The sequence below is a fragment of the Molothrus ater genome, chromosome 27, assembly GCF_012460135.2.
Source record: "Molothrus ater isolate BHLD 08-10-18 breed brown headed cowbird chromosome 27, BPBGC_Mater_1.1, whole genome shotgun sequence".
NCBI lineage: Eukaryota > Metazoa > Chordata > Aves > Passeriformes > Icteridae > Molothrus > Molothrus ater.
Window position 1 is genome coordinate 1,196,999 of NC_050504.2, and position 27,387 is coordinate 1,224,385.

Here is a 27,387-nt window from a genome sequence, read left to right on the forward strand (position 1 = left end):
CCCGCCGCGGGGACCGGGCTCCACCTGCCGGAGCCGCCGGGCACGGCCGCCCAGCGCCCACCCCCGGAGCGGCACCGCCCCGGCACCGGGACCACCCCCGGCACCGCCCCGAGACCCCCGGACCAACCTCCGGCACCGCCCCCTGCAGTGCCCCGAGAGCCCGGACCCCCTGCCGGTACCGCAACCGACACCGGCACCCCTCCCCGGGACAGCTCCGGGACCTGGACCCGGACTCGGTACCGTCACCGGCATCCCGGGACTGACCCTGGTGTCGGCAGCGGCATCTCAGGACCCACCCCCGACATCGGCACCGACCCCTGGATCCATCTCTGACACTGCTCGAGCCCCGGCACTAACCCCGGTACCGATCCCGACCCGCTGTACCCATCCCCGGCACGGCCCCGAGACCAGGACCGGGACTCGGCACTGCAGGGCTCTCTCCGGTACTGGCATCGGCCGCCTTGCACTGCCCCCGGTACCGCACGGGCCTCCCGGGACCCATTCCCGGCTCCACTCCGAGCCCCGGGACGGGGACAGGGTACCGGCACCGTCATCCCGGGACTGGCTCTTTACCGGCACCGTCATCCCGGGACAGGCTCTGTACCGGCACCAGCATCTCGGGACTGCCCTGTACCGGCACCAGCCTCCCAGGACCCACTCACGGTACTTCCTCGAGCCTCAGCGTCGAGCCCCGGTACCGCAGCGGCATCTCGGGACTGATCCTTGGCACTGCCCCGATCCCCCGGTCCCGCCCCGGTACCGTGACCCACCCGCGGTACCAGCACCGGCCCCGGTACTGATCCCCCAGCAGTGCAGCAGCCCCCGGGACTGAGCCTGGCACCAACCTCCCCTCTGCCCTCCAGGGGCACCCCACAAGGACACACGGAGGTCCCCAAAATCCTCCGTCCCCCCCCCCCCAGACCTCTGGTGCAGTCCCGGGGGACACAACCACAGCCCGCGGGCAGCACCGAGGGCAGGGCAGGGATTTATTGTCCGAGGGGAGCAGAGCGGGGCTGGGGTCCCACGGGCACGGGGGGCTGGGGAAGGTGAGCGAGTGGGGGTGGGCACGGGGGGACCCCGCTAGTCCTGGGCCTGGCCCGGCTCCTGGGCACTGCCCGGCTCCTGGGCACTGCCCGGCTCCTGCGTGTCCCCCTCGGCAGGTGGCCGTGTCCTCTTGAAGAAACCCATCTGCAAGGGGACACGGTGACAGTGGGGCCCTGGGGGACCCCACGGCAGCAGCCCCAGGGATCCCACAGGATCAGCCCCCCGGAGATCCCTGTGACACCACCGCGGGGACCCCATGGCATCGCTCCTGAGGGACCCCCGCCTCTGGGGACCCCACAGTGTCACCCGTGCTGCTGTCCCCCATCTTGTCCCACAGCCCCCACCCCCAGCACCGTGTCCCGTGTTTCGTGGTCCCTCTGGTGCCAGTGAGGCTCCACCACCATGGTGGATGTCCCCAGTGTCCCCCTGCACCCACTCACCTTCCACATGAGGAGGATGAGGAGGGTGAGGAGCAGGAGCCCGGCCAGGACCCCCAGCACCACCCACCCCACGGGCACAGCCCCCTCGCCCCCAGGGCTGGTGCGCACCACGCAGGTCTCAGTCTGCAGAGGGACAGGGGGGTGACACCGCTGCCACCGCGGCCTGTCCCCGTGTCCCCAGAGCCACGGCAGCCCTACCTCAGCCTTGCCGCTGGGCAGGAGCCGGGGCTGGACGCGGTAGGGCATGGCCGAGGTGTTGAACCACGCTTGTGACTGGATGCGGAACTCCAGGAGGTGCTCCCGCTATGGACAGCAGGAGGACACACGGGGACACATGGGGACACATGGGAACCTGGCATCAGGGGTGCTGGCAGCTCACAGGGCACCCATGACCTCACACATGGTTATCCCCAGGGTGCTCTCTGGAGATCACGGTGCAGAAGAGGACATTGCAGGGGTGCCCTAAGGCCACAATGCCACCCCGTCCCCTCTGTCCCCAGGAGGGGACAGTACCTGCTGCAGGGTGTCCATCCAGAGCAGGGCGTGCACGCTGACCAGTGCCCGCTGGTCCTTGCCCAGGCTGGGCACATGGCAGGTGATGTCCACGCACGTAGCATTGTCACAGTCCTGGGGGTGGCGTCCAACACGGTGGGTGCTGGGGAGCCCCCACCCCAGGGGACACTCCCAGCCCTGTGCCCACCATGGGCCGCAGGTCCCCAGGGTCACCCAAGGGATGTGGGCCCCCCCCGGCAGCCCCAGCCCTGCCTCCATCACTGCGGGCAGGTCCCCAGGGTCCCCCGCTCACCACACGGACGAGGTCCCCCAGCCCCTGGTCCCCCAGCCCCGCTCCCGGGGCCGGCTCCGCCTGCCGGCGCTCCCGGTGCTGGCTGCCGTTCCCGGGCGCTGCTGCCGTCGGAGCGGAGATCTCCAGCTGGAAGGGGACACAGAGGTGACACCACCTCCCTGACATGTCCCAGCGCCCCCGGCGGGCAGGGTCCCGCAGCCCCTACCTGGGCGGGGTTGAGGGCGGGGTGCTGGGAGCAGTTCATGCCCCCCTGGGTGCCCAGCTCCAGCAGGTAGAGCAGGACGTGCTCGCCCAGCAGGTGAGGCACGGCGAGGCTCAGGGTGACCCCGCTGACGGTGCCGGGACCTTTGTTGTGGAGCTGCGAGAGGACGGTGGATGATGCCCAGCACAGGAGATGGCGCCGGGGAGGGGACAGAGGGGACATCCCCTGAAATCACCTCATAGACGTGCTCCACCCTGATGCCGTGGTCCTCGAGCCGCCGGCTGCCCTGCACCCCGTGCCAGCTCGTGGGCAGCACCATGGTGGCAGGCAGGGAGTTGCTGGTGGGAGAGGGGGCGTCAGTGTCCCCCTTCGTCCCCCCGGTGTCCCCGTGTCCCCCAGACCCTCACCCTCGCAGCTCCATCTCTGCCTCTGCCTCCACGGGCACTGTCACCGTCACCGAGGCGTGGCTGGGGCTGGGGCTGTTCTTGCTGTGGGGACACAGCGGGATGAGAATGGACACTGAGTCTGGGGACATGCTGAGGACACCAAGTCTGAGGTGACAGTGTCCCTGCAGTGGGTGGGGGACGGGGGGCAGCAGGGTGTCACCTCCGCAGCTGGAGGTGGAAGGTGATGGCATCCCCCACGTCCTCCAGCCCGGACACGCTCAGCTCCATGTCCACGGTGATCTGGGGACAGCAGAGGAGAGGGGCAGGTGTGTGACCAGCCCCAGTGGGTGACAGGCACAGCAGGGACCCCCCTGCCCCCTTACCCTGGCTCCTGCTTTCATGGGATTGCCCAGCTCACAGAGCACCACGTGGGTCCCATTCTCCTTCTTGGGGTTGCAGCTCAGCTTCTCCTGTCCCTGTGGGGTGGGGACATGGGGTGCGGACACGTCATGGACCCCACCAGGAACCAGCCACACGGGAGACCTGCATGAGCTGAGGGCAGGGCTTGAGCCCCACACCCCAGACACCCCTGAACACCCAGTGGGGACCCTGTGAAGGGTGACAGCCACCAAGGGCAGGACAGGAACCCCCAGCCCAGGATCCCTGGGCAGCCACCCCCACCAGGCAACCCCATGGAGGATGAAGGACACAGTGTGAGCCCCCCGATTTGGGTCACCCCTCTGTACCCAGCACTGTCCCCATTCCCAACCCTGAGAATGTCCCCTCTGTCCCTCTGCCATCTCCAATCCCTCCACAGGACGTCCCCCTGCTGTCCCTGCTCCCTCCTTGGTGTGTCTCAGGGCATGTCCCCAATCATCTCCCTGGATGTCCCCTCTGCTGTCCCCATTCTTCCCTCTCGGAGATGTCACCTCCCTCCCCTCCATGCCAGGTCTCTCCCTGGAATGTCCCCTCTCTACTCTGCACTGTCCCAGATCTCCCCTCTGGGATGTCCCCTCTGGCCCCTCCACCCTGGGCACCCCCTGACACCCATCCCCACCGGGCACCCTCACGGAAGGTGACAGCACCAAGGACAGTTTAAGTCCCCCACCCTGGGCATCTCCCAGCACCCATCCCCACCGGGCACCCCCAAAGAGGCAGGTGATGGCCAGCAAGAGCAGGACGTGCCCCCCAGCCCTGGTGACCCCTGTGACGCCCCTGGTCACCCCCCAGCCCTGTCCCCCGGTCACACCCACCGGGATGGTGCTGCGGGCAGCCTGGTAGTGCGTGCCCGGGGGCAGCTGCACCCTCAGCTCCGCCTCGAAGGCGCCTTCGCCCGCGTTGGTGGCGTTGGCCCGCAGGGACAGCACGGCCTCGGCCCCGATCAGCAGGCGCTGGCTGGGGCTGGGGGACACGGGGACACGGGGACAGGGCTCAGCACCCCGCGGGGACACCGGGCACCCCCTCAGCCCCCCCTCCCCGGTGCTCACGTGTCGGCGGCCAGGTGCAGGTCGGGCACGCAGAGGTTGTCATCGCCACAGTCCTCCAGGATGATGTGGGTCTGGGAGGGGACAGGGAGGGGACAGGGGGACCCCCCCATCCAGGGTGAGGTGAGAGAGTCATTGGGGACATCCCGGGGTGGGACTGGGCTGGTGGAGGGGCCAGAGGGGAGATTTGGGACAGTGCAGAGAGGGGACATTCCAGGGATGGAGGGGAGGGAGGTGACATCTGTGAGAGGGAAGAATGGGGACACAGAGGGGACATCCACGGGGACGACTGGGGACATACCCTGAGACACGCCAAGGAGGGAGCAGGGACAGCAGAGGGGACATCCTGAGGAGGGACTGGAGATGGCAGAGGGAACAGAGGGGACATCTCGGGGTTGGGAATGGGGACAGTGCTGGGTACAGAGGGGACATCCAGAGGAGGGATTGGGGACTGCAGGATGAGCACAGAGGGCAGAACAGGACGGGCATGCCAGGGAGTGGCAGGAACAGTGTGGGAGCACATTCCAGAGGGAATAAGGGACAGTGGGGAGGGTAGGGGCCACGTCCGAGTGGAAACTGGGGAGAGTGGGAGGGGAACAGGGGCAATCCCAGGGGGTGCTGGGGACACTGGCACAAGCTGGGGACCCCAGAGCTGAGCTCAGCCAGGCTGGGGGTACCCACACGTGCCCTGGTGGGGATGAGCCCACCCCGTGTCACCACGGTGACGTCCCCCCACAGCCATGTCCCCCCTACCTGTGCCTGCACCAGGGTGTCCCCGTAGAGCACCAACCTCGGGGCCTCTCTGGGCAGCGTCAGAGCCACGCTCAGGGCCACCGGGCTCAGCTTGTCCTTGAACTCAGCCTTGTCCTGGGGACACCCATGGGCACAGCACTCCAGAGGGCATCCCATGCCCACCCCAGGGCCCACCCATCACTGTCCCCATCCCTGTTAGCCGCCCTCCTGGGACAGGGAGACACTGCTATCCCCAACCCTGTCCCCAGCCCTGTCCCCATCCTGGCTGGCGATGCCACAGCCCCATTCCCGTCCCCTCCCTGGATGTCCCCTCCCTCTGCCGCGCTGTCCCCGTGCCCGTACCCGCAGGTAGGCGGTGAGGTTCCTGCACACGGGGGGTGCCCCCGGTGCCACCAGCAGCGCCTCCTGCCAGGACGATTGGTGTCCCCGCAGCAGCAGGACCCTCCGCGATGCCCGGGGCTTCAGCCGGTCCAGCTGCAGCTCAGCCTCCAGCTCTGGTGGGGAACGGGAGGTGGCACTGGTGACACCCGCGGTAACAGCCCATCGGTGGCCCTGTGCCAGCGGTGCCTGCCGGGTGACACTGGCACTCACGGATGCTCCGAGGGATGTCCTGGCCCGTCACGCTGACACAAAACTCCACGTGGAAGCTGCGGGGGGACACCACCAGCAGTGCTCAGAGACCTGTCCTGTGCCCAAGGTGGTGTCCCCATGGTCCCCACAGCAGTGTTCCAGCGGTAATGTCCCCATGGCAGTGTCCCCGTAGCAGTGTCCCCATGGCAGTGTCCCCTCACCAGCTGACAGGGACGCTGGAGTTGGGCAGGGAGCAGTCCAGGATCTCAGGGTTCAGCCCGTCGGGGACACTCAGCTGGGTCCGGGCCACCACCACGGGTAGTCCCCTGGGGCAGGGGGACATTGCTGAGGTGCCAGGGGACCCAAGAGGGAGCCCCGGGCCACGGCAGGGACGGGCACTCACAGGTACACGGCCACCTTGGCCGCCCCGTAAGCCCCCACGAGCAGATCTGCAGGGACAAGCAGAGGGTCGGTGCCGGGGTGGTGACACCGGGGTGCCAGGGCGGTGCCAGGGCGGTGTCGTGCCAGGGCTGTACCCGCGTAGCCGTTGCCGTCCAGGTCGGTGGCACCGCGCAGCGCGAAGCCGAAGGCGGCGGGGCCGGGGAAGGGGCTGTCGAGGCGCTGGGTGGGCACCGGCGCCAGCCCCTCGCTCTGCCCGCGGAAGATGAAGACCTGCCCGCTGCCACTGTCACCCCCGTGCGGGGCGCCCACGGCCACGTCTGGGGACAGAAGGGACGTGAACACCCCCCCCTCCCCGCGCTCTCCTGCCTCAGTTTCCCCCAGGGCGCGGCCCCGGGGGTGGCACAGCCCCATGCCCGCCCCGCCGCGCTGTTACCGCCGAATCCGTCCCTGTCCAGGTCCCCGAGGCTGGCGATGGCGGCGGCGAAGCGGCCGTAGGGGTGGGTGCCCGTCAGGGTCTGGGGGGGCCCGGCGAGGCGCTGCTGCCCCAGGTAGAGGTAGAGGCGGCCCAGCTCGCTGCGCTGCCCGTCCGAGCGCCGGGCCATGAACAGCGGCGCGCCCACCAGCAGATCGTCCCTCCTGTGCCCGGCGCGGGGTCAGGGTCAGGGTCCGCGGGTTTGGGGGCTGGGGGCACCCAGCGCTGTGCCAGGCACGGGGCAGCACCCCTGGGTGTCGCCGTGGAGGAGGGGGGGACGATTGTCCCTGCTCTCACCCGTCCCCATCGACATCGGCCACTGCCACCGTGTGCCCGAAGTACGAAGCCACCTGGAAAGGGTGAGGGTGGCACCGGGGGGTGCCAGGGGCACAGTGGGCGGGGGGAGCTGGGGTGCTGTGGAGCACCGGGGGTGTGGGGGTGTCACAGGGCAGGGGTACCTGCTCGCTGGCGATGCCCCGCAGCCGGCGCAGGGTGTACCCCGCAGTGAAGATCTCCACCTGCCCAGGGCAGTGTCAGACGCCAGGTCCAGCCCGGGGCGACACATGGGGGTGTCCCCTGGTGTCCCTTGGCACCGGGCACTCCGCAGCACTCACCTCACCCCTCGTGTTGCTCTTGTTGGGGACCCCCACCACGTACTCTGTGAGGGATGAGAGCCCTGAGTGCTCCCCTGGGACATTGAGGGGGGCACGGGGATACCCCCGGCATTGGGGTGGGCACAGGGATACCCCTGGTGCGACATGGGGTCATGAGGGCACAGAGATGGGCGGGACCCCTGTCCTGGCACGCCCTGTCCAGCCCCCTCGAGAAGGGGAACAAGGTCACTCTGGAGCCCCGGGGTGCCCCAGGCCCATCAACCCCCGTTCCCTGCACCCCTCAGCCCTACCTTTGGTTTTGGGGTCGCCATCAAACTCGCCCACAGCCACCGAGTATCCTGCAGGGAGGTGGGCACTGGTGACCCAGGGTATCCCAGCAGGAGCTGGCAGTGGGGCAGGGTGCCCGTGCCCGCTGCTCACCCCGGTACCCGTCCTCGTAGTCCCCGAACACCGGCTCCGTGGGGCGCCCCGGGCTCCCCAGCCACAGCAGGGACGTGCCGAGGAAGCGCCTGAGGATCTTGTCCAGCTCCACCGAGTACACGAGCCCTGGGGCACACCGGGGCAGGGAGCACCAGCCCTGACGGGGCACCCGCCCCAGGCTGGCAGTGCCACTGCGGGTGGCACTTACGGGGTACCCCATGTCCGGGGTGACCTCTCCCCGCCGGGAGCAGCGCCAGCAGGAAGGACTCACCTGTGAAGTAATACCCGCCGGGGGCACCCAGCACCAGCGTCCCATCCTGCGGGAGGAGCTGGCTCAGCACCCCCCGGGGTACCCCGGCATCCCCCCCGAAGCATCCTCACCCAAATATCCCCCACCCTGGTATTTCCCATCCTGGCACATTCCAGCCCAGCATCTCCCAGCCCGGCACCCCGACCCCGATGTCCCCCCCACTCCTAGGACCTCTCCTCCCGGAATTCCCACTGCACATCCCCCAGCTCAGCATCCCCACCCCAACATCCCCCGCCGTGACGCCCGGGTACCATCCTGGCCGCACCCTCTGCGTCTCTCTCAGCCCCCTCTGAGCATCCCGGGGGGCACCCCCCGATCCCTCTAAGGTGCCCGAGTCCCTCGAGTCCCCCGAGCCCCTCCATCCCCTCTCACCGGGGTGACAGCGGCGCTGAAGCCGATCTCGCAGTAGCGCTTGTCGTGCGCTGCGGGTACAGGGCAGGGTCAGAGGGACGCGGGGCTGGGATCCCGGCCTGGGATCCCCCCGCTCCCCGTTCCCCCCTCACCGTAGCCCGTCTGGCGGTAGGTGCTGGCCATGGTCCGGTCGCGGCAGGGCGAGTACCACACGTCGCGCTCCGGGCTCCGCACGAAGCAGGTGCCCGTCGGGGTGCGGAACGCTTCGTGCTGCCCCTCCAAAGCGTTCCAGTGCTGCAGCGGGGCACAGACCTGGGCACGGCGATGGGACGGGCTGGGTGCCCACCCCGTGACCACCCAAGGCTGCCCACATCCCCCGCGATGCACCTACCACCAGGTTGCCTTTCCAGCTGGTGACGGACGCTCCCAGCCACTGGTGCGATTTGTAGGTGCGCAGCTCCAGGGTGCCCTGGCTCTCGCTCTCGTCCCCTGAGGGAGCGGGAGAGGGGCAATGTGCGGAGCTGGCACCCCCCGCGCCCGCTCCCCGCCCCACGGAGCCCACGCACCCGCAGTGTCGATGAGCAGGGGGTGGCAGGGGGTCCTGTCGGGGGGCCAGGAGCAGAGGAAGACGGCGCCGGGCTGAGCCACGCCGGGCTGGGACGTGTTGGCACGGGGGGCTCCCACCGCCACGCTGGGCCTGGGGGGCAGAGCGGGTGTCAGGGTCGGCGGGCGTGAGCCGTGCCCGACCCCGACCCCCCGGTGCCTCCCTACCTTCCCTCGCTCCGGTGGAAATCCAGGGCGAAACCGAAGTAGCTGCCGGGGGGCCCCTCGTAGATGGTGGGGGGCTCCTGGAGAAGCCCCAGCGTGGGGGGCAGGCGCAGCCCCCCGAGGAGCAGCAGCACCCGCAGCAGCCCCATCGTTACCCCAAAATGTGGCCACAGCCGCCGTGCCGGAGTGTCCCTGGCTTATCTCGGGGGACGCAGCTGGGGCCGGGCCCAGCAGGAACGGGGAACAGGAAGGGCCCCCCCGGACGCGTATCCGCTCCTGCAGGGAGCCGGAGAGGTGCGGGGGAGACGGATGTGGCCGGAGCAGGGCGGGGAACAGGAGGTGGCAGTGCCACCGGGAGACACGGTGACAGGGTGGGGGACACGGCCACAGCAGCCTGAGCCTATCGCCCGCGGGGTGCCAGTCTCGGGGTGGCTGTCCGAGATGGGCATCTCGGGGTGGCTGTTTCGGGGTGCCAGTCTCGAGGTGGCTATTTCGGGGTTCCAGTCTCGGGGTGGTTGTTTCGGGGTTCCAGTCTCGGGGTGGCTATTTCGGGGTGCAGGCAGTCCCTACCAGCGGAAATGTGGCGAGGGGGGAGGGCAGCAGGGCACAGGGCCCCTGCATCGCCCCCGATCTCCCCTCGGCAGCCGGATGGAGCTGACAGCACCGAGCCCGCCCGCACCGGGCATCACCCCCAGTGTCCCCTTCCCAGGGCAGGGACACCCCAAACCCTGCCAGGGCCGGGGCAGCAGCAGCGCCGTGCAGGGCAATGGCTCTGGCAAGGGACCGGGGGCACGGCGGGCACAGTGAACAAGGCGCGTCCTTGTCTCTGTCCCCTGTGCCCTCAGCCAGGCCGGGGGCAGCCGCGGGGCTCAGCCCAGCCTGGACAGCGGCATCAGCCCTGAACCCACCTACAGAATTAATTTAAACTCTATTAATTAAGGACAGTCAGAGTGCCCGAGGTCTCTGGGCCCTCCTGGTGCCAACCCAGCACCCGTGGCCGGGAGAGGCCCCGGAGCAGCTCCCTGGGAGCCAGCCCGTGTGAAACGGGGCTTTCCTCCTCCGTCTCTGAAGCTGCAGTGGGAAGCAGGACAGGACAGGGACTCGGGGGGTTTGGGGGGCACAGGGGGTCCCTGCAGGGCACCCTGGCCCCTGGAGCGGGGTCGGCTCCAGCCCTGCGGAGCAGCTGCGGCTGAGGAGAGCGGGGTTTGCCCAAAGCCGTGGCACAGCTCCGGGAGAGGACACCGGACTCAGGGGCAGCTGCTCCTCCTCGGGAGGTCTCGCCCCCAGCTTGCTGCAGCATCTGAACCCAGCTGGAGCCCACACCAGAGCCCCTGAGGGCAATTATAATCCTTTCTTCTGTCCAATTACTTCATTTCCTGTTTCTTTCAGCACTGCTGCACCATCCCTCATCAGCCACCGCCAGGGAAGGGCAGGTGGCACCCTGGACCCCTGGGGCCTGCTGGCATGCAGGGGGGTGGATTTTTTCCTTTAATCAAACCAGGTCTTTGGTTAGGAAAAGAGGCTCATGCTCTGCACAGCAGCTCCCCACCACCACACAGCATCACGTTTCTTTTTCCACAAATCATTGGTTTATTAGAAAGGTTTTTTTCCCTCATTTTACAGCATATATATATATTTATATATATATCTTATGTGACAAAGTTAAATACAGTCTGTTTATGCTTGTAAGTAATGACAGGTTAATTATTTTAGCGCTATCCTGAAGTCCAAAAACAAATCCCTGCCCACAGTGCAGTGGGACCAGGGCACAGATGGGCCCTATGAAGCTCAGCTCTGACAGTAACACTGAATTGTCTGGTATTTACAGGAAATTGAGTCCCTTTTTTGTGACTGCTGTCACTCTGACCTGCTCCAATTTCTCATTTACACGGTGAGGGAGCTCAGGGGGTTTTGATCCTTTGACTCTGCCTGGCCTCGTGCTGCACTCCAGGAGGGGACAGGGAAGAGGATGAGGATGGGGAATGGGACAGGGATGTCACCACATCCCCACACTGCTCTGAAATCCCTCCCTCCAGTGGTGGTGGCCCAAGGGCTGTGACACCTGCAGTGCCCTGTGAGTGGGGACAGCAGCAGTGGATGGGACACTGCCTGCACTGGGGCGAGGAAGCTCCCACGGGCACTGTCACCTGAGCTGGGTGATACTGGGAGAACTGGGAAATCCCTCATGGACTAAGCTGGGGTAACCCTCTGCGTGGGATGGGAGCAGTCCCAAGGCTCCTCCTGCACCAGCAGGGTCTGCACATTACTGCTTCCAAAGGGGGGGAAAAGGAAAGGAAAAAAAGGGCTCCTATTCTCTGGGAGCACCCTGAATTCCTGCTGCTCCCCAGGCTGCTCCAGTGCCCATTCCTATGGTGGGGAGGAATGCAGAACCTGCCAGAGTCACTGCTATCCCCACACCCCTCACCTTGCCCAAGTCTCACCTGTTGATTTTTTTTTTCTTCTGCAAAATTCTAAATGAAGATCTTTTTTTGTTTGTTTTTACATTTTATACTACATAAAAACTTCAAAAATACATGAGCTTGATAAAATATACATGCTTAGCTGTTCTGCATCTAGCTGAAACTATAAATTGAACCTTTACAAGTGTCTTGGGTCACCTACAGCAAACATATTTACACAGAAGCCACCAGAACAAGTACCACTAAGAACTGGCTGTAAAAAATATTATTGCGATATACTACAAATGTAACCTTTGATAGGAGCTACAAAAAGCAGCATCTTTGTTTACAGAGTTCAGTGCAATTCTTTACATAAAAAAAAAAATCCTATAAATTAATAAAGAAACCATCAGTGTTACAGAGGAAAGAACACGTTTTACATCCAGGCCGCGCTCCCCTGTCCTCTGTATTGCTTCAATTCCTAACAGGATTTGCCTTCTCTCTCCCATCCCAGTGCCTCTTTCCCAACCCCACAGAAGATGGAATTCAGAGTGATTTTCCCCCCCCCTTTCAGGAGAAGAGTGGTCAAAGCCCAGACTGGAATCCCAGCCCCAGAACCTCTCTCCAGTCTGGGATATCCAGGCATGGTCCTGGCGCAGGAGAACGTGGATGCAGGATGGGGAAGGAAGGGAGCTCTGGGCACACACACAGAGCTCCTCCTCCTCTTTACACTAAGCTCTTACTTCCACCTTTGCTGCTCACACCAAGAAAAACCCATGTCTGCAGAGACAGGGGCCAAGGAACTTCCTGCAATGCCTGAAAGCTGAGGCCTCCAGCCCCTCCACAGACGGCAGCGCCCGATGTTCCATGACCGATTACAAGCCAGATTCAATCATGCTATTTTAATTAGATGACCTCATTAAAAGGATTTTTAGAGATCCTATTAGTGTGTATGAAACCTCATTTATCACATACAAGGTGGCAGAAGGAAGATGACCAAGTGTAAGAATCCAGGGGGGGAAAAAAGCCTTTCCAAGTGTCTGGCTGTTCTAAAGGTGAAATGGTTCTTCTGGAGCGGTGCTGCTGCGTGCGCGGAGGAGTCGGAGCGAGACTTCCCTGGGATGCAGCCAACTGCCCAGCCCTCGAGCCCCCGGCTTCTTTGGCTGCTCAAGAGTGAAAGGAAATGCTCAGGCCTCACCTGCCCGCTGGCTCGACTCCAATCCCTTCCCAAAACGCCAAATATTCTCCTTCCTCCGAGGTTCCTTCATTTTGTCCTTCATGTGCCGTGGCTGGGTGGATGCTGCAAGTCCTGTCCTGAGAAAATGGGGTGCAGCAGGGGGTGGAGGTGCAGGGCTGTGGCAGCAGCAGCAGCTGCTGGCCTCGGAGCCAGGAGGGTCGGGTAGAGAGCGTGAGGGACAGGGTGGAAGGTGAAGGGGCCAGGGTGGATGGCGGATGCCGGAATGATGTGGATGGGGTGGCTGGCCAGGAACGTGGCGGGGTGCCCCGGAATAATGGAGTGGGTCAGGTGGGACAGGGAAATGGGTGTCAGGTGTGGCTGGGGGATGTGGTGGACCTGAGCGAGGGGCTGTGGGTGCGGGTGGGGGTGGATGCCGATGGCAGCGGCGGCGGCGGCGGCGTGGTGCTGCAGGATGGCGTGCTGCACCGTCGTGATGGACGTGGCCGAGGCCGCCGCCGGCTGCTGGATGTGGATGGGCTGGAGCGCGGGGGCAGCCGGTGCCAGGGCGGCCGAGGTGGGGAAAGCCTTCACTTGCTTGGCCAGCAGCTGCTGCTGGATGTGCTGCTGGGCAGCCTGCTGCAGCTTGCTGTATTTCTCCATCTCCTCGGGCGTGAAGGTGATAGGCTGGCTTTCCAGCGGGGCTAGAGAGGAATCTTCTCCCCCCTCCCGATCTCCTTCCATGCTCGGCTCCCCGCTCTGAGGCACGTAGCCAGGAAAGTGCTCAACATCTGGAACTAAGGGCATCATACTGGTTTCCACTGGGACTGGCTGGTTGCCCCTGTCCATAGGCTCCAGCCCATCACCATCGCTTGGATCTGAGAGGAAGTTGTGTGGCATGACCAGATCTCCGGAGCCAAAGCACTCAGGGAGCGCCGGCGTGTCCAGGGGAAGGGATGGCATCTCCACAGAGGCTTCATCACGTTTCTGCTCATCCAGAGGCTTGTCCTGAATTACCATCACCACATCTTCCAGGAGAGACTGGCTGGCCAGCTGACCCTCCTCCATGCCTTGGGAACCATCTTCAGCATCTGACAGCTCCTGCTCCTCACCCCTCTCCAAGCCAGACTCCTCGTATCTTTTGGAGTTTGGTTTCCGAATAGTTGGCAACTTCCCAATTAAGGGCAGAACTGGTTTGTTGCCTAAGGAAGGAGGCAGTTTGGGGCCAAAGTAGCCCTGGGGAGGATCTTTGAGCTTTATTCCCACTTTGTTTGCCCCTGACAGCATCTCATCAGTGACACAGGGCTTCTTCTCAACCTTCCTGGACTGCACCTTTTCCAAGAGCAGCTTTGCAGTGACGGAGTTCCTCTCCTCAGGACTGCAGTCCCCTTCTGAGGCCCGCCCCGTGCCTGAGCCGCTGCTGTTCTGGGACAGGGAGCTAGATCCTTTCAGATCCTCTCCTTTGCCATCCTCCTTCTTGGGCAGCGCCCCTTCACCTCGGCCTGTCCGGAAATAGTGAGGAGACTGGGAGCGATAGATCTTGGACCTAATGAAGTCCCTTCTGCCAGACCTTCTCTCCTCGGGGCTCTCGTGGCCCCGCGAGCCCTTCCGTGACAGGGACCTCTGCGAGTGGCTGCGGGTGCTGCGGCTGCGGTCCCGGCTGTAGCTGCGGCTGCGCTTCCAGCTGCGCCCAGTCCCGCTGCGGCTCCTCCTCTTGCTCCGACTGCGGCTGCAGCTGCTGCTGCGGCTCCTGTCCCGGCTCCTCGATCTCGACCTGCCTCGGGGGTGGCTTCGGCTCCTGCTCCGACTCCTGGACCTGCTCCTGCTCGAGCTGTAGTCATCTTCTGACGAGGAGTATTTGCGCCGCTTGGAGCGGTGGTTGGAGCCGTTGTAGTCGGAGTCATCCTCCGAGTCCTGGGAGCGCTTGGAGTGGCAGCGGGAGCGGTCGCTGTAGTCGCTGTAGCTGTCATCTGAGTAGCTCCTGTGGCGGCTGTAGCGGCTGTGCCCCGAGGACGCCTCCGAGCTGCTGGAGTAGGACCTGTGCGAGGAGCGCCTGCGGCCCGAGCGGGAGCGGCTGCGGGAGTGCTCGCTGCCCGACTCGTAGTCATCATCGCTGTACTGCGACGGGGACTTCTGGTGGCAGTGCTTGCCAGGGGAGCCCTCGTCACTGTCATCGTCACCGCTGCTCTGCCGGCTCCGGCAGCCGCTCCGGGGCTGGGACAGAGCCGGGCAGCGCCGCCTCGCACCAGGCACCTGCTGCAGCTCAGCCTTGTGTCTTTTGCTGCCGTGCTCTTGGCAGGAGTTACCCCCATCCTCCTTTTTAGTGCTGCTTCCCTCCTCAGCAGACAGGGATTTCCTCTGGGACTCCTGGGAGCATCGCTTTTTCTTCTGGAAATGGCTGCAGTCTTCAGACAGTTCAGGTTTCAGCGCCCGGTCTGACTCGGTCGAAAGGGAGGATTTACCTTTTTTGTGCCTGTGCCTTTTCCGTTTCTTGGGTTTCTCTTCCCCCAGCTCAGCTTTCCGGGCCTTTTCCTCAGCTTCCTCCTTGTGTTTGCGTTTGTGTCTGCTGGACTTTTTGTGCTTCTTTTTCTTTTTGTGTTTATGGGACCTTCCAGATTTACTCTTACCCGTTATACTCTTACTGCTGTCTTCCCCCTCTCCCTTACCAGTGCTCCCCAGACCGGACTCCTGCTTGCTCTGGGATTTGTTTTCCATTTTTTGAGCAGAACTGTTCTCTACACTTTCAGCCTCCTTGGCTTTGCTCACCTCACCAGGTTCTGTGCTCTGAGTGTTGTCTTTACAAACACCCCCTGGATCCTTGGATTTCTCTGCCCCTTTCCCTTTTCCATCCTTGTTACGGGAGAGCTTGAAGTCGAAGTACAGGGGGTTGCAGCTGTAGGACACAGAGGGCTCAGCTTTGGTGAAGATGAGCAGCTCTGAAGGCCACTGCAGTGTCGTGCTCTCGTCCTTACTCAGAACAGGGAAAAAAGGTCCCGTGGGGTGCTTTGGTCCCTCAGAGCCATCTCTGCAGCCCGAGGCAGAGGAGGAGCTTCTTTAGCAGTGTCTGGCTCGGGGGGATTGCTCTCTGGAAGGTGCTTGCTCTCCTGTGTATTTTCATTCTCTGGGATGTCTTTTCGTTCTGTTTTGCCCTGCTGGGCTGCAGTTTCAGTAGTACTCTGCTCCTTCTGCTGCCCTGTGCCCTCGGCAGCCTTTTCTGTGTGCTTGCTGGGTTTGGGTTTGGGGGAATTCCCCTTTTTCACTTCGTGCGCGTTTTTTTTGTTCACATTTTCCGCTTCCGTTTGCTCAGTAGCCTTCATGAAAAGCAGGAATTGAAAGTTGGGCTTTACTTTACAGTGGGCTGGGGGGATGTAGTGGTAATATTCTGGTTCCACAGCTGTTGGTCCATCTTCTCGCCTCATCTTCTTCAGTTTGGATAAGGTGCTGGCCAGAGCCCCACTGTCCTTGTCGTGATGGTCATCGTCCTCCCCCTTGCCATCAGAATTATTGGTGCCTTCACCCTCCCCAGACTTCTGCAGGCTGCCAGCCTCTGAGGACCCCCTCTCATCACCTTTTCCCCCATCTGCAGAACTGGACTCATCCACGTGGTCCTTGAAAACAGAAGCGATGGTCTCCAGCTTCACTGGGGTCTTCTTGGCAAAGGAAAAGGACACCCCGATCTTCTGCAGCGGAGTTCCCAGAGCGCCCTTAATGCCAAAGCTGATGGCCTGTGCCCCCTGTGATGTCTGGCCTGGCATCACAGTGCCTTGCCCAGTGCTCAGGAAGCCTCTGTCCGTGGTCATCTCTGTGGCCTGGCCGGAGCTGGTCTGGACAAAGGAGCCGCTGTTGGCTGCGGAGTCATCGTCGTCTCCACCTTCCTCATCCACAGCCACCGTGGTGGTCCTGAACATGGGCCCACTTCCAGGAGCACTGGAACAGGGGGAGAGAGAAAACACAGCTTACTGGTGTCCCTGTCCTGCTGCAGGAGGATCCATCCCTCAGTGGAGACAGTCTTATGCAGCTCAAGTGCTCTTGCACCCAGACACACACATTAAAATATCAATATACAGCCACTCAAAGTTTTTCATAATATTAAATTACTGAAGAAGACGTATTGCTGGATAAAGCAATTTGGGAATGCTCTGCATGAGCAGTTTAGTGAATTCACTCCTACCAAAAGCACAGCAGTGTGAGGCTTTGCCCTCAAAGCCTGTGCAGTATCCCAGAGCAGGAATGCCAGCCCAGGCCAGGGGTGCTGGGGACCCCCCAGACTCACCACTCAGGCTGCCTCCTCTGCTCTGCCAGCTCGTGCAGGCGCCGCAGGGCCTTCTCCTGCTTCCTCTCATCCTTCCGGGATCTCGACGAGACATTGCGAGCAAATTCCCTTTGCTTGAGATCTTTCAACCTCTGAGGCAAAAGAAAGCAGGGATGGATCAGATCAAAGCTGTTTGTGGTTTGTCCAAGAGCAGCTCTTTGCTGTAGCACTGGAAATTGCGGTGTCAAGCCCCTCCCCAGGGACATTTCTTGAGCCAGGATGGAGCAACAGCATCTTAGCTCAACAAAGCCCACGGAGCACACTGCCATCCTCCCAGCAGCTGAAGGAAAAGACAACTGGTGGTCACTTTTGGCTATGACTTCAAGTTCTGTGTATACCCCTTTCCAATCAACACTACTGGTTTTCTTTAGCATGGACAACAGAGCTGATTTCGAAGCAACAAGCAAATTCTGGAAGGAAAAGGGGAAAAGAAGAAGGATTGTTTACTTTGCTGCTCTTGCAGTGTGCAGATGTACTTGACAAACAGTGCATGACACGAGTCAAAAGCATGGGCCAAAGGACAGGAGGGATTAGCTGGTGCCAGAGCTACCCAGGAATGACATCTGACAAAAGCAATGTACCATTACATTGGAGAAGGAGCCAAAAATCCCATGCAAATGATTTCATAAGCAAACCCAGAGTACAACATACACCACAACCAGTTACTTGTTTTCCTGACAGTAGTTCTGAGAGGGTCAAGAAACAAACTGCTCTAAAGGCAGAAGGGTTTCTCAGGGTTGAATACTTTGTGGGGGGGAGAAGCACCAAGTTCCCCAGAAATCTTATCATGAGGGAGCAAACCCAATCCCAAGGAATTTCAAACACCCTAATAGCACTGAGGAAGTCTAGGTAGCCATTTCTAACAGAAAATAAACATCCAAGACTTCAGAACATTTTGGAAAGTCCTTGTCTCACAGCACTAGGAGAAGAGGCTGCTGGTTTTTCTTGGAATATATGTGGATAGTCACAACATTTTTTTAGAGTGCTCTACAGAAGTTTAAGTAACAGAAAGCAACAAAGACAGACCTCTACCATCCTAAAGAGACTAAATGTTTTTTTTTTTTTAGGTGCACAATTCAAAACACTTTCAAAGGGCCCAGTTCCAGAACGCATCCTGTACTCAGCTTTTGGAAAAAGTTTCATGTTCTTCAGGCATTTCATGCAGGGCCTGGGAGACTAACGAGACTCAGAGCAGGAGTCACTTTGGAACAATTCTTGTACAGGATGTACAAATCACTGGTGAATTCTAAATACTTCTGGCTGGCTGACTCTGCCTCTTTCCTGGAGCAGAGTCAGACTGCCACACACAGAAACAGTGGAGCTGGAAACCAACCCAAAGCTCAAATTAGAGGAATTAAGCTGGCCCAATGTAAAGAGAACATTGCTTTGTGAAAAAGGGAGAGATTGGACAAGACAGAGGATTCTCTTACCTAATTGTATTTACTAAATGTGGTTGATTGTTACCAAAATCAGAGGGGAGGACACACAGAAAAGATACAATTACAGACACCAGTAGAAAGAAACTCACTCTTGTGATCTGGACTCCCAAATTAGAAGGGTTTGCTTTCAATACATCAGCTGAAAACGTCACATCACAAAGAAAAAAAGAAAGTAAAAATATAACAAGAGTGGAAGAGAGGAAAAGAAAACCAAAAAACCAACAAGCAAGCATGACTAGAGAGCTGTGGGGGAGTGTGCCAGCTACTCTACAGAGCAGGGGCACGGGAGGAGCCGGGGTCTGCAGCAGGGACACACGGACACGCACGGACACAGCCATGATCCCACCTGGAACAGCAGAGCTACTTTCACCAGGACAAGTAAAGGGCTCAAGGGTTTTGTGGTGTGTGTTAAATGTTGAGGAGGAAATTTTTTTCCAAGAGGAAGGAAAAAAAAAATAAAATAGATGGACTGAGCAATGCTATCAGCTTTTTCATGCTGATTTTGAAAGTGTGTCTGAAATGCTCTGGGAAGTTACAGCCACCAACAGCTGACAAAACTATTTAATGGGGGCTGATGCCAAGTCTCGAGATCACTCACCCATTTGGAAAAAAGTATGACCCAGCTATTTACACCAGACATGAACTGTGACCTTTTCCTCCCCAGAGGAAGGTGCAATGGTGCACTCAGAGCCCCCTGTGCCCCAGGCATGGTCCTGATCACCCCCCAGGACACAAACTGGGCTCAGAGCTGTTGGGAACATGCAGCTGCCCCCAGGCTCTCCTGCCTCCATTACATGGCAATTTGAATGCAGACAGAATTAAATGCCCATTATTAAATGCTGACCTTTGTGTGTCTCTGCTCCCCCAAACCTCCCACTCTCAACACTTCAAATTTAGAGGTGTGAAGCAAATGAACTACCCCAAAGCACTGTAATCCAGAATATGCACCACAGCAACTCCCAGCTGCACCCAAACCTGGGCCCTTGAGGCTGACAAACCACTGGCCCTGGTGTCAAGACCGCTGAGGATTTGGTACTTCTAAAATGGGGGAAGAGTTGGTCTGGTTTTCAAAGGACCAAGAGATCTCAAGGCTGAGTTTCTTTTTGTCACACAGGAGTCAGGAGGAAAAAGAGTCTTGCTGGGGAATACAGGATAGAAAAGTTCACAAATGCACTGTGCCAGCTCCTTGGAAATGCAAAATACTGAACAGAACACAGCTCAGCTTCTTAGACTGACCTAAACCAACAGATCTATAGCCAGAAATGACTCCAGGTGTGCAAGAGACCTGCCTGGACTGCATTACCTTCCCTAAATGCATCCTGGGGGAGGGAAAGGGGGAAAACAGGAGCCCACACTGCTCATGTGTAAGAACAACCTGCTGCAGGAACAAAAAATACCCAGAACTTTTCAAAATAACCTGTAACTCTCCCCTCCTCACTGTTTCAAATATGTCACTGAATCCAGGGATTCATCCCCTCAGAGTGGATAACCAGGTCACTACAGCCATGCCCACCCTGCGCCCCAGTCCTGACTGGGAAGGAGCAATCCAAAGATAATTTCACCAGGTGAAGGGAGCACAAGGAGCACTGAAATGCTGCTCACACACTTCCAGGTCTCAGCCTGCCCAGGAAATCACCTGAACTAAACAGATATTTAGTAATTTGAACCAAACAGATATTTAAGCTGAACTTACACTAAAGAAATTTCCATCTAATCCTGAGGAGAGTGTTATTCTAATCCCCCAAAAACCTCTAAATGACTTTTTGGACCACAGTATATGTGTGGGTGTGAGTGAGGCTGGAGGTGCATGGAACTGCCCCTTCCCCAGCACCATGGAGAAATTCCAACAAGGATTTAACTCAACGACCCTCAGGGAGCTTCTCCCCTCCACAAGGAGCCCTGGGAACTCAGACTTTTGGGGTGAATCCTCCCTTTTAAAGTCTTCCCATTGTGCTTAGCAGGACAATGATTTTTTTTCAACAGGATTAGAGCCAAACTTGTATTAAATCAAACACATGCTTCATGTTATTACAAGATTTCAAAATTAAGGGGCATTTTTTTCTCCCTGGGCAGTGTGTTTTCTGAGGAAACAGCAGTTTATCCAAGCAGCAACACCCTTTCCAACTGCAGGAGCATGGGGACCATAAAGCCAAGGAATATTTTGCTGGATTATTACTTCAGCTGTCAGAATGGCTACACTGCAGTGACCAGCAGTGACACAAATCACCAGCACTTACATAAAATTTCTCCACATTTCCACATGCTGTAGGCAGTAGTTCACTACCTCCAGCCTTCCTGGCCTCTATTAATAGCTGCCACCCTCCTCAGCTTTGGAACAAAGAATTGTATTTTAAGTTTTCCTAACAAAATTCCAAAATGGTCTCTGCAGTTCCACAGGACTGCAAACTGAGTTCCTAAAGAGCAGGTTTGGTATCAAATCTGCAGCTGCCTCTGCTCTGCAGCACAGAGACCCACAGTGCTGGATTATCTCCCAATCCCTGCAAGCCTCAGGAGAGGCCAAACGGGCAAACACCACCAGCACCTTCCAGTTCTCACAAATCAGCTTCAACCAGCTGCACCACAGCACTGCTGGAAAGCTCCTGAGAGCCCAACCCAGGCTCAGCAAAGGGGGGAAATCCAGGGGGGTGAGCAGGAGTCAGGAACTGCTGCAACAGGACAATCACTGGATCATCATAGGATGTCCTAAGGATCATCCAGTCCCACCCCTGGCCCTGCACAGACACCCAGCAACCCCACCCTGGGAGGGCTGTCCAAGCACTCCTGGAGCTCTGGCAGCCTCAGGGCCATGAGGAAACTCAGCACACCCCAGATTTTGCTGATGAGATGGTACCAGGTAAGACTTCCCCAGAACCCAGCTGGGGTGCAGAGCCTGACAGGCTCAGGACCAGCAGCAAATGGATTTTGGATTTTCTCCATTTAACCTGACAAAACCACACAGCACCACTGAACTGAGGCCCACTGAGAGACATTCTTTGCCTGAAAGTGCAGAGCAGAAAGAGCCCCTGTTATTCTCACAAGACAAAAGCATTGTCACCAGACCTGAAGATGTGAGACTTTCATGCCAAGCCTCACACTGAGATTGGTCAAAGCAGATCCACCTCTGGGGCTCGAGGCAGGAGGCAGCACCCATGACATCAGAGCCCCCTCCTCCCTTGCCATTGTTCTCATGTCTCTCTGCCAACCCACATTAAATAAAATAATAATAATAATGTACTTTTCATTCTGTGCCAGCAGATTTCTTGCTTTCTAAACTTTTTGATGTCTGCTTGATTCTTTGCCCCAAAAGCTTTTGGGACTGAACAACACCATGAAACAGAAGCTCAAAGGATGGGAACCTTGATCATTTTCCTGAAGTGGGAACACAAGCCTGGCTTATCTTTGGTCATCAACATTCTTTGCACGCTTATAAATGAAGTGAAAAGAACAGAGGGGAAATGGCCTGCAAATGCTGCTTTATTTCATCTTAATTTCCTGCCTAGAAGGAATCAATATTTTTCTTAGGTGGGTTAGGAAAAATATAGAATGGGTTGGGTTGGAAGGGGCCTTAAAGCCCGTCCAGTTTCACCCCTGCCATGGCAGGGACACCTTCCACTAGCCCAGGCTGCTCCAAGCCCCAATGTCCCACCTGGCCTTGGGCACTGCCAGGGATCCAGGGGCAGCCCCAGCTGCTCTGGGCACCCTGTGCCAGGGCCTGCCCACCCTCACTGGGGAGAACTTCCTCATCATCTCTAACCCAAACCTACTGCCTCTTCAGTTAAATCCATTCCCTTCTGGTTTATCACTCCATGCCCTTGTCCAAAGTCCCTCTCCAGTTCTCCTGCAGACTCTTCATTGGTAACTGGTGGGTTTTCTGAGGGCAAAGCATTTCTGGAGCAGAAGAACCTCCCCTGTAACACCAAGTACCTCAGGGATTCCCTCCTCAGTCTTCTCCATTCAAGTTGTGCTTGGAGGCCCAAGGTTTGGGAATCTCAAGTCTCCCCAAAACACAAAGTTCAGGGTTTGCATTCAGAGTATTCCTCCACCCCAGCAGTGACTGTCTTGGTAATTTTATTGTGCTTGAACAGATCCCTCCCCCTCAGCATGAGAAGCAAAGATGCAGCTAATTAGGGCACAAAGAGAACTGCACATCTCTACTTTCAGTTCTGAGTTCCACCCTCTTTCCCAAAGAACTTCTTTATGAAATACACTCCCTTTGCCCTTTTACAAAGAGAAGCTAGGCAGAATTAATCACCTACACCTCCAAAACACCACGTACTTAGGAGAAAAAACAGCTACATAAAATCTGCATTTCAGTGCTGGTTTGTGTTCTCCCAGGGAACCTGGCACAGGTTCACTCAGAACACGTTTGTTTTTCACAGGCAATGCAGAAGGGGAATGTTTTGATTCTGTTGGGTCAGTGACTCAGTAAACAGCTCAGCCCTCAGCAGGCACACGAGCAGAACGAGGTGATGGTGGGAGATTCTCCAAGTTCTTGGGTTGTTAAAAACCCCCCACAGTAAAAGCTGACTGTAAATGCTACATAACTTACACACAAGGTAATTCCAACCATAACTCTGCAGGCTGCTTCAGGTGCTGGGCCCTGCACATCCAGGTTTATTTGACAGGAACACACAGACTGGGCACAACCCAGACAAGGGGCTCACACTCCTCTTCACACAAATCTAACATGAGGTCTTTATCTTAATGTCAAAATCCCAAAGCAAATAAAGAGCCCTCACAGGTGTAATGCCTTAAGGACACATTCCCACTGAATCCAGAGTGTTCTAGGACTGTGGGAGCTGCCAAGGGTCAGGACATTGTGGATCTGCAGGAGAGCAGCACAAAAATCACAGACTGGTTTGGCTTAGAAAAGATCTAAAGATTACCTTGTTCCACCCCCTGCCATGGGCAGGGACACCCTGCACTATCCCAGGTTGCTCCAAGTCCTGTCCAACCTGGCCCTGAACACTTCCAGGGATATACACTGGCTCCAGCTTCACCACCCAAGCCCCTTCGTAGCTGCAGGAGTTTTCTTTCTACATTTGCCACCTTCTCTCTGTTAATTATTATTAATTATTACTCTGCTGACTGTCAGGACTGGGCATCATCAGGAGTGGAGCCCTTCATAACCTACCAGGCCTCCTAGATTAAAATCCTAGAGATAAAAAAACCATCATTAAAGACATCAGCAGCAGTACAAGAAGTTGTGAGATCAGCCTTTTCCAGCTGCTCACTGCAGGGTGTGTGAGAGAACTGAGCTTATTGTCCCTCCTGCAGGGCCACCTGCACCCACTCCAGCTGCCTGCAGTCCCCTGAGAGGGACAGGCCATGTGCTGACCAGAGGGTGACTGCTCCTTAGAACAGCTGCACTTCTCATCAAATATCAACCTAATTAAAACCAGCTCCAGAACAACACTGCACACTTCCAACACAACAGCTACAACATGCCAGTGGTTTGGGAGAATAAATGCAAGGATCTTTTCCCAGGTAAGGAAATGCTGCCTTTTGGAGAAACTTGGTGTTGAGGTTGATTCAGATGTAGCCAAATAGTCTATGAAACCAGGACAGGCAGGAAGTAAAGAGAATAAGCCTCCCCTTTAATTGTTTGGTGTTGACACAATTTTGGTGGGTCCAAAATTCATCCGGTTGGGATCAATACACTTACCTATCATCCCTGTTGGGCAATAATCCCGAGTTCCTTCCTGGAATACAAGACAGTGTCTTTATAACTCGGGAGTGGAAAGGGATCTGAGGATGGAACATCTATTTACAGGGACAGCCTAATGCTTGCAGAGCCACAGAGGGATAACCAAACACTTCAACGTCAGCGGGATGTGGAACTAAAAATACTTAAAAGCAAAAATGCTGTGGAAACTGAGCCAAGAAAAAAGCAAAAACGAGCTCTGTTGCCTCAAAAATTACCACTGAGACAACAAAATCTTGCAGATGATGTATACCAAGCTGGGTTGTTGTAACTAAGATACTGTAATGGCCTTTCTTTCCAAGAAAGCCAACTGATGGCCTACTTTTAGGGAAAAGTTCATGTTTTCCCTCAAAAACTTTAAGCTCACCTTTCTATAACCTCACCTTCTTCTCCAAAGAGAAAAACTATAAAACATCAATGTGCAAATTATCAAAAGCACAGTTTATTTTATTTTTTAACTATTTTAAAATTCAGGCTGGACTGCTGGGTGTGAGCCTCCCTGGAGCAGGGAGCACAGCAGAGATAAAGTTCCTTATGCAAATTCACTTCATTCTGTCTCAGGGGTTTCAAGTTCACTCCCTGAACGCTGACCCAGCGGGGTCACACACATTTCAGCCCGACAAAGCTGGACAAGCAATTTTTTTCCCTAAGCAAAGCATGATTGCTTCTTTGTTTAAATCCCTCTGTAACTAGAAATTAATGCTGGGTGATGCAGCCAGAGTTTGGAGGCTCATTTTCTCCAAAGCCTGCCTGAAGTGACTGCAATAGATGGAATTATCCAAGAACATAATTCCTCTCAAAATAATCAGCAGTACCGAGCAACCCCCAAGTTCTTTCTCCTGATGAGATGACCCCACCCTGTGTGCACACAAGATATTTTTCTCTCAGGCCACTCCTGCTGATGACTCCTTTTCCACAGGTTGGTTTCCTCCTCCACAGCATCTGCAGCTGCTGGAAGAGCTCAGAGCCTGGCCAGGCTCGTGTCAGTGCTCCAGCAGCTCACGGAATCCCATGGTGTCAGCACACCAAGAATGTGACACAAACAGGTCCTGCCACCTCCCATATAAATGCAGGTCACTGCACTTGGGTTTCAGCCAAACTGATGGAGACCTTCCAAGGAAGTTCTCTGCTCTCAGGTGTCACGACTGAGCTTGGCCAAAACCACCCCTTTGCCCAATAACCAAGGGAAAAAATGAATTTCTGCTCTTGATTCTACCAAACCACTCCTCTTCACAGAGCCCATCTGCCCTGACATGAGAATTCCTGACCAGACTCCCTTAGCTCAAAGCAGATTCTCTGTCATATTCTACACTTAATACACACAAACAAAAATCATACTCTACAGCCACAGTCTTGTTTTTAAGCTGTTTTCACTGCTATTTTGCAAGCTCCACAGCACATCCTCCACGAGTTACCAGCATTTTGATGATTGTGTTGTTAGAATTTATGATTAGGAACATCAAACCCCTCCTCTGAGCCCTTCCAGCCCTGGAGGAGCCCAACACTGCTATCTGCTGTGCAGTTACATCTCATTTAGCAGCTTAAATGGTCAAACAGATCAGGCTAACACAAGAACTTCCATTACTTACTGTGCAGCATGAAACACCCTGCAGACACTACAGTACATCCCTAGCTTGGGAAAAAAGCCAGCTCCACTCTGAACCCACCTTCTCTTGAGAATTACAGAATTGGGGATATGCTCCTTTCTTAGGATTCCTTTGATACAGCCCATTATTTTCTAGTCTGTTTTCAGTAACTCCACAGAACAGACTCAGGTAATAAAATCTGGGGAACCATCACTCCCCAAAGCTCTACCAAAGCAAGCTGGGAGCCATCCACCTCCAGGTGTACTCTCCTCAGTTTTACACCAGCACAGTTTCATCCCTCAGTTTTATCCCTGCCCCTGGGTCTTTGAGAAATGGGGCTCCTTGATGCCACCCATGGAGTGGGGCTTGGGGCTCTTCTGTTGTTTTGTGTTCTTAAATGAATGGTGGGCATAAAAATCTTACCCAGAGACATAAAACACCTATTCCAGGACCAGTAAGGAAAACAGATACACCAGGGAAACTCCAGGTATTAACCACAAACAAGACCACTACAATGAACAAAAAATGGATGAACTGTGCTGTCTACAACTGGTTACCTGCTTGTGAGCATGGTCATAGGAGTTTATGTGGTTGTCAAACTCCTGGTGCTTCTGATACTGCTTGTCACAGAGTTCACAGTAGAAGTTTGCTCTGAGGTCCTCCAAAGCCTTGGCAATGGCCTTTTCTTTATCAACATAATCCTGAAAAATTAACAAAAAATTGCTTCTGTTAAGCATTCTGTAGAACAGCCTGGAAGATGATGGGTTAGTCCTTAAAGGAAAAATAGTGCTTAATAAAAACTTTGTGTACATTGATTATATTTATTACAGGATCACTGAGGTTGGAAAACACCTCCAAGATCACTGGGTCCAACCTGTGCCCAATGCCCAATTTGTCCCCAGCCCAGTTTCTGAGTGCCACATCCAGGCCTTCCTGGGACACCTCCAGGGCTGGGCACTCCAACCCTCCCTGGGCAGTTCCAAGGCCTGACCCCCTTCCCATGGGGAAATTCCTGCTGTGCCCACCCTGAGGCCGTTCCCTCTGCTCCTGTCCCTGTTCCCTGGAGCACAGCCCGGCCCCCCTGGCTGTGCCCTCCTGGCAGGAGCTGTGCAGAGCCACAAGGGCCCCCTGAGCCTCCTTTGCTCCAGGCTGAGCCCCTGCCCAGCTCCCTCAGCCCCTCCTGGGGCTCCAGACCCTTCCCAGCTCTGTTCTGGGCACTCTCCAGCCCCTCAGTGTCCTTCTTATAATGAGATGCCCAGAACTGGACACAGCACTTGATATCCCTCAGCAGTGCCAGCTCAGGGGACAGTCACTGCCCCGGTCCTGCTGCCACCCCAGTCCTGGGACAGGTGCCAATGGCCTCTTGCCCACCTGGGCACACCTGGGCTCGTGTCCAGCCTCTGCTGGCCAGCACCTCCAGGTTCTGTGCAGCTTTTCAGTCATTTTGCCCCCACCTGGAACCTGCCATGGGGTTGCTGTGACCCAAATGCAGGTCCCAGCACTTGGCCTTATTGAACCCAGCAGCCTTTGCAAATTCACAGGTGGGATTCCAGAACTTTGCAAAGCTGCCAACCTCAGTGCTATTTGTTAGCCAGAATCACAGAATATTCTGTGCTGGAAGGGCCCCACAAGGACTGAACACCCCCTGGTCATAGCAGAAGGAGCACTAAAAGAAGACTGCTCCAAACAAGTGCTGATGGGGTGAGGCAGCTCTGCCTCAGGGGTGCCTCCTGGATTGTCTGTGCTCCAAGG

General features: G+C 57.4%; 2 protein-coding genes across 2 annotated transcripts in view; both read right to left on the bottom strand.

Moving 5' to 3' along the window:
• Window positions 1-990: 990 nt before the first annotated feature.
• ITGA2B (integrin subunit alpha 2b) lies at window positions 991-9,170 on the bottom strand. Its single transcript, XM_036398877.2, has 30 exons — window positions 9,025-9,170; window positions 8,820-8,950; window positions 8,645-8,742; window positions 8,406-8,565; window positions 8,275-8,324; window positions 7,864-7,909; window positions 7,593-7,718; window positions 7,463-7,510; window positions 7,173-7,216; window positions 7,017-7,076; window positions 6,856-6,908; window positions 6,520-6,722; window positions 6,221-6,403; window positions 6,088-6,133; window positions 5,906-6,010; window positions 5,706-5,761; window positions 5,457-5,608; window positions 5,115-5,228; window positions 4,365-4,435; window positions 4,131-4,278; window positions 3,261-3,353; window positions 3,098-3,177; window positions 2,899-2,979; window positions 2,727-2,829; window positions 2,495-2,647; window positions 2,290-2,415; window positions 1,998-2,111; window positions 1,683-1,787; window positions 1,485-1,607; window positions 991-1,188 (listed from the first exon to the last, which is right to left on the bottom strand). Exons 1-30 carry the CDS (start codon window positions 9,168-9,170, stop codon window positions 1,081-1,083), a joined length of 3,126 nt encoding a protein of 1,041 aa, XP_036254770.1. The 3' UTR covers window positions 991-1,080.
• A 1,417-nt stretch (window positions 9,171-10,587) lies between these two features.
• The window catches only part of GPATCH8 (G-patch domain containing 8), a 55,425-nt gene continuing 38,625 nt past the window's right edge, over window positions 10,588-27,387 (bottom strand). The window contains 4 exon segments of the mRNA XM_036399154.2: window positions 10,588-15,644; window positions 15,647-16,521; window positions 16,868-16,998; window positions 26,193-26,336. Coding sequence (XP_036255047.1) covers window positions 12,697-15,644; window positions 15,647-16,521; window positions 16,868-16,998; window positions 26,193-26,336 — 4,098 coding nt within the window. The 3' untranslated portion in view covers window positions 10,588-12,696.

Bases quoted from the DNA above. Each gene is read 5' to 3' on its own strand.
- ITGA2B (XM_036398877.2), bottom strand. From the start codon at position 9,170: ATGGGGCTGCTGCGGGTGCTGCTGCTCCTCGGGGGGCTGCGCCTGCCC. The intron at 7,217-7,462 runs GTAGGGCTGAGG...CATCCCTCACAG, and splicing joins TGGCGACCCCAAAACCAAAG to AGTACGTGGTGGGGGTCCCC. The intron at 6,723-6,855 runs GTGAGAGCAGGG...CGCCGGGCACAG, and splicing joins GCCGATGTCGATGGGGACGG to GAGGGACGATCTGCTGGTGG.